Raw genomic sequence first — 6,645 nt, forward strand, 5'->3', positions numbered from 1 at the left:
ATATTTGTAAGACACTCTAGAGCACATGTGTCAAAGTCAAGGCCCGGGGGCCGGATCCGGCCCTCCGGGTAATTCTATCCGGCCCTCCAGATCGTTTTATTTTATTGTTATTAATGACCCAATGTTATCTTGTGCTTATGTCTAACTTGTATCATTATGACAAAATGTATTTTTATGGAGAGTAAAATATTGAAAGTTATTTAAGGTTTAAGTTGATTTATTCTGGAATAATATTCCTGCCTTTTTATTATTCATAATTATGTTAAAAAGTTACAGTTTAAAAGTTTTAAAAATTGGCATTCTGTTAGATTTTTGGACTATTTTGCCATTTGCAAATTTTTTTAGGCTATTTTGGAGTTTAGCTACATGCTAGCAGTTTTGGTTAATTTTGGCTTTTTATAATTTTTTTAGGCTGTCGTTTAGTTTGGCTAATTTTTACACACTAGCTATTTTAGCTCATTTAGAATTGTTTTCTGTTTTATAGGCTATTCTGCAGTTTAGCTAATATCTCAGCTACATGCTAGCTGTTTTGACTAACCTAGTTTTTTTTTTCTTCTTAGGCTAATTTGGCATTTAGCTAATATTCGAGCTGGCTATTAGCTTCAGCATTTTCAGCTATCAGCTTCAGCGTTTTCAGCTATCAATTTCAGCATCTTCAGCTATCAGCACTATCATCTTCAGCATTTTTAGCTATTAACTTTAGCTTTTTTTAGCTATCAATTTTACTATTTTCAGCTATCAGCACTAGCATCTTCAGCAGCCAAATTCAGTTTACAGCATTCACACTAGCATTGTTGCAGGTAATACTATATATCTAGTTCATAATTTTGTTAAAAACTTACAGTTTTAAAGTTTTAAAAATGTAGTTTTAGAGAGTTTAATAAATGTTTATCCTGTTCGTCCCGCGACCCTAAGGTGTGTTTTGGATTTTGGCCCCTTGTGTGATTGAGTTTGACACCCCTTCTTTTTTAATAGTGAGGTACTTATGCTGTGTGCACGGGGACGCCCATAGAATGTCCATACAAACTAGTTGTCTAATTTACTAGTTACTAATAGTCAAGTAACCCACAAGGGGTGCGAGGAGTGTGCAGTTATCACGTGAACAGCACTAACGATTCCCTTCTGCAGTGCACAGGGTTATGGAGCGGGTTAAAAAACTTTCGAATCTGTATGACAGGCCTGCATCTGCCTGCTCCCCCTTACCCTCACAAATTGTTTGCGTTTGCTTTGGCCTATTGCTCGCAGCGTGCCCATAGAAAAAATTATGTATGAACATTTTGACTCCAGAGGTTCACCAAGGAGTCTACGGTATTGATATTTTGCGTGCCTCGTATGGAGTTTACCCTGCAGAGAGTTGTGACTAAATCATTACATTTTATGTCCGTGACAACTTCATTCACATTTGTAGAGAACCTTCTCCTTTCCATGTTTAAGTCTGACAAGAGCAAAAATAAAGGTTTGGTTTTTTGAAGGACGTGAAGCTGTAATAAGCGCTGAACCTGCAGATCTCTCATTACTTTGTGCCTTCTCCTTTGGGAAGAGTCTTCCCTCCATGTCTCGGTTCAGATGCTAAATGAACAGGCAGCTAACAGGTGTGTGAAGGTTTTAAAGTCAATCACTCCAGTCAGCTGTGAATCCGCATTTATCTGCACTCTGACGCATCAAATCTGATGTCCCTGCAGGAATTAACCTGGATAATCTGTACCAGAGGTCAAGAAACAGCCACCATCTAAGACCAGAGAAAGGGAAAGAATGCTTCCTGTTGATTGCTTCATTTCGCCAGAACACATCATGTTGTGCATCATTTTCTTCGGTGAAACTCTTAGGTTTGTTTGTCAGATTTTGAATCTTAACTCTCTGGTGTTACCTGAGCAAATCTCCTGCCAGAGGGCTGAAAGCTTCGCTTAAGTCAAAGAAAAGTGTCTGCTTTCCCTCTTTTGTCACTTCCAACACTGACTCTCAGTCAGTCTCACCTGGTCAGGTAACACTGCAGGTGAACATAGTGTGTGTTAGTGCAGGTGTCCTCTGCTCTGTGGGAAACCGTGACGCCACGTTTGCAGAACTCTTTTTTCATAGCAAAGAGGCTTTAAAGTCAGTTCTTCAAAGCGCTCTGGACTGAAGCAACAATTTTGCGGTATTTCTAATAAACGTCAAAGCGTTTCTTTCAACTTTGGATTCATTTTCTACTCACTGAGAGATTCCAGAGCTCTTTCTTGAGCCTAAAAATGGCTATATATATATAAAAACGTTTTGGTCTCATTTACATGGATCTATGAGGACACAAATCATACAAAAACATGAGAAACCTTTGGTCATACTTAAAAAAAATCTGAAATTGAGTTAAAAATATAAAGTGAAGCAAGTCTTTGCATTAAATAGAGAAAAAGGAAAGTCACAGTTTAACTCAGTCTCATAAATTCCTTTAAAACGTTTTTATGTTGTAAAAATTCATTGTCAGTTTCAATTTGATTAACCTTTAATACCTGAGGCGTCACCGGTGACGTTTAAAGTCAAAATCTTTAACATACTGTAACTGAGCGGCTTTTCTCCTTCAGAATCTACTGGAAGTATCGTGTTAACATTTAAAAAGTTACAGTAAATCAAAGAACATAAACACTGGAGCTCCGGTGTTAAAGGGTTAATAGATAAAAACAAACTTATATTAATGTTTTCACGAACTGCAACTGCATTTTAAAGACAAATCAGTAAATATTTTTTTTAAAGCTACAAAATAACTTGGTTGATGTTGAAAAGAAAATTTGCTGTAAAGCAGGGGTCTGCAACCTGAGGCTCTTTTATCCCATTATTGAGGCTCTCTAGCTTTAATGAAAAATGCTAACGATCGAATACATATCAGATTAGTTGTTTAAGTTTTCTCATTTCTGCTTAGATTTTTAACATGTCAAACAACTAAACAAAAAAGTTTAAGTTGCTGTCAGAAATTCTGTAGAAATGTTCTTTAAATTTGTTTTTAATTTATAGGTAGTCAAATAAAAGTCTCCAATTGTTGTTTTATTTTGGTAAATTAAACTAAAGTGGTTAAAGTTTTGAACAAATGCAGTTTAAAATGATCAAAAATTATTTAGATTTGTGCTTTGTGCCTCACATCTTAGAGAATGATGATACAAAGTTCAGTTTACTCTGTTTTGAGTTTCGTTTTTTTTAATAGTTTCTACTAAAATGTTGCTTATGTCTGAGAGTAAAAAAAGGGGAAAAAAGATGGTGGCACACCAAAATCCTAATGATAAAAACATCATGTTTGATTGTCTTGCATTTTTGTAATTTAAGTAAAACTGCTGCAGCAGGAGAACCTTCATGAAACAAGGTGGGTTTTATTTTGAAAGGAACTAGTGTGCTCTGCTGTCAAAAGTAAAAGAAGTTAGAACTGTTTTATACACATGAACATTAGACACTGTTGTAATTTAATTATTGTAATATTTAAGTTCCATTTATACATTTAATTGACAAAAAAGCATATATATTGGGCCTTATTTAATGAGAAAGTGAGACTTTGTGGATCTCGTTGGGTTCTGGTCTGTAAAAATCTAGACCAAAGTCTCAAAGGTTTCAGACCCCTGCTCTAAAATCTTGAGATTCTGCCCAATCCCTGAAGAAGAATCCGGGATTTTGGATGGTTAAGATGTTCATTAAAAAGCCACTAAAGCACTAAATCTTATTAAAGTGGACCCCCGACTCGCCTTGTACACTAATACCCCTAAACCACTCTGTCTGTGTTTGAGATCAGAGTTTCAAAAAGAGCTCTTTAGGATTTAGTTTAGCTGAGATCAAAGAAAAGTTGAGGGCTAGCCGTTCTGTAAAAAGCAGGATTCATTCAGCATGGAAGAACCACAGTGTTTCTCACCCTTCTTCTTGAAGACAGACAGCAGAGAGTGGATGCTCTTCCTCAAGTAGACAACCATTTCTACAGCCGCATCACAGCACAAACTAAAGTATTACAGTGAGAGAAAGCTCCAACGAGGTTGGATCCGGAAGCTGTGACCTCTCCAGGAAACGGAGAAAAGCACGCCAGCACTTCCACTCTTGATGCGTCTTCAGTCCAGAATGACGAACTCACAATGAGATCAGGCCGCAGCCAAAGCTGCCTGTCCCAGCTGCCTTATCCCTGAGTCTGCGGCCCTCCTCCCCACCGCTCTCTGCCCATCCTCCTCGTCCCACCTCCTTCCACCACTATTCTCCTGCCTCATTGTCCAATAACAAAACCCAGCTCCTGCAACCAAGACGCCTGTTAACGTTTGGTCTTCTGGAGGCAGACCCCCCCGCCTCACACAATGCATACAGACACGTGCAGGGCCAGCCCTGGGCTGCATGGCGCCCAAGGCAAAATGTGATTTCTGCCCCCCACCACACACACGAATATCACCACACGCAAAAAAGAAACACTGTAGCTGCCTGGAATATGTTAAATAAATATTTATTTAATGTTAATTCTCAAGAATTAAATAATAATCATTAAAAATACATATATTTATTAACAATACTTCTCCGTTGGTGGGATGCAAACCTCTACCTCAGCAACGGGAGGTGGCCACGCTAACCACCATGCTAACACTTAGCATGTCTCACTAAGCCCCGTAGATCTTTTGACAGGCAGCTCCAGTCTTTAAGGTTTAAAGATTTCCTTTCTTAAAGGTTTAAAAAGAGGAAAAGAAAAAAAAAATAGATCGCCAGTTAAGTTATTCTTTTCCGACCAGAAAACAAGAGTTTTTTTCGACCGAAATATGAATTTTCAAGCAGTTGAGTGTAAATAAAACAGACAAACCTCTGCTATGAGTCAATTTTTCCCCATCTTCCTTCCTTTTTTGACCTTCTGAGGTCTTCTTTAGCTGCTTTTTCTTCAATAAAGTTTTAAAGAAGAGCTAACAGATAACACAGCATCCCCCCACCAGCATCGACAGCGGCTGCATCAGGCAAGGAGGGCGGAGCACCAGACAAAATTATTAATTGTGTCAAACTTTTACGTTTTTTTTATTATGCTATTTGTTTTTTTCATTATTACCTTTTGAACATTTTTACATGAAATGTGTGTGAAACTGTAAAAAGAAAAAAAAATCATTGCAATTTGGTGCTCATTCCAGCAGATGGCGCCTTAGGCCACATCTGTCAAAGTCACGGCCCGAGGGCCAGATCCGGCCCTTCGAGTGATTATATCCGGCCCTCCAGATCATTTTATTTTATTTTTATTAATGGTCTGATGTTACCTAGCGTTATTTTTAACTAAATGGACGGTAAATTATTGAAAGTTACTTAAAGTTTAAGTTGATTTATTCTGGAATAATATTCATGTCTTTATTATTCATAATTATGTTAAAAAGTTATGGTTTTAAAGTTTTAAAAATTGAAAAATTGACATTCTGTTAGCTTTTTGGACTATTTTGGCATTTACTAAGATTGTTTTAAGCTATTTTGGAGTTTGGCTAATATTTCAGCTGCTGCTAGCTGTTTTGGCTAATTTAGGATTTTTTTTAATTTCTTAGGCTAATTTGGCGTTTAGCTAAAATTTTAGCTGGCAATCAGCTTCGGCGTTTTCAGCTATCAGCATCAGCATTTGTAACTATCAATTTTAGTATCTTCAGCAGCCAAATTCATCTTACAGCATTCACACTAGTATGATCACAGGTAATGATATATATCTAGTTCACAATTGTGTTAAAAAGTTACGGTTTAGAGTTTAAAAATGTAGCTTTAGAGTGTTCAATAAATGTTTATCTTGTCCATCTCATGACCTACGTTGTGTTTTGGTTTTGGCCCGTTGTTTGATTGAGTTTGACACCCCGGCCCCAGGCAGTCGCCTCTGTCGCTTATGCCCAGGGTCGGCCCTGGGCGTAGTGGGGGCTGCTCACACGGTCAGCCCCACCGCTCATGTTGACACTGTTTTGAAGTTTGAAGGTAAAGGAGGTCTTGTACTTTTATATTTAGACTAAACTCTGATCAGTCCGCTCTTGTGTCTGTCCTCCTCTTGATGGAGGCTCTGAGCGCTCGGCGGCGTCTCATTATTGGAGGCCTACAGGGGCTGTGTTTGACAGCAAAGGTTATGTCACAAACGCACACCTCCGCCCCTCCTCCCTCCACACAGCAACACTTTCTCCACCCTCTTTAGTTTCCTCCGCATCTCTCTTCCTGCCTCTGAGCCTCATCACACATGAAGGTCCAGTTCCAGCTATAAATATCCGGCACCGCCTGGGCTCATCCTCTGTAATGGTGCTGTCTGGGGAGGGGTCAGCCCGATGATGTTTCCTAACAGACTGCAGAGAGTGTGAAATATGAGCAGAGGGGAAACAGTGAACATAAAGGCCTCGGTTTCCGGACCTTGTCTTGGTCTGACGAAGGGAAGGAATGTGAAGCTGCTGTACATGAGAGCTTCTTCTATGGCGCTGGAGGATAGGAAAGCATCTCAGTCCTCTCACCTGGAGTCAAATGATGTACAAGCATGATGCATGTGGAACTGAAGCAACACGACCCAATTTCTAGCCTGCATGGTTCTGAAGTGTTCATCGTAACACTCTTTTCATGCCGAGAGTTTTGGTTCATAAACAGATATCCAGACAAAATGAAAGGATGAGAAGAACTACTGAGGAAGTCCATCAAGATGATCAGCCAATCAACCACCAAAGCTTTGACTCCCAA

At 38.9% G+C, this 6,645-nt stretch overlaps 1 protein-coding gene across 3 annotated transcripts in view; it reads right to left on the reverse strand.

The window, feature by feature from the left end:
• The window catches only part of kiaa1522 (KIAA1522 ortholog), a 45,436-nt gene that overhangs the window by 11,055 nt on the left and 27,736 nt on the right, over positions 1–6,645 (reverse strand). The window contains exon 1 of one of the 3 annotated variants that reach the window (XM_024257863.1): positions 3,863–3,969. The exons of the other annotated variants lie outside the window; for them this stretch is intronic. Coding sequence (XP_024113631.1) covers positions 3,863–3,920 — 58 coding nt within the window. The 5' untranslated portion in view covers positions 3,921–3,969. Of the gene's footprint in view, positions 1–3,862; positions 3,970–6,645 lie in introns of those variants that run through there. 3 annotated transcript variants of the gene reach the window in all.

This window comes from Oryzias melastigma, linkage group LG11 (genome assembly GCF_002922805.2).
Source record: "Oryzias melastigma strain HK-1 linkage group LG11, ASM292280v2, whole genome shotgun sequence".
Taxonomy (NCBI): Eukaryota; Metazoa; Chordata; class Actinopteri; order Beloniformes; family Adrianichthyidae; genus Oryzias; species Oryzias melastigma.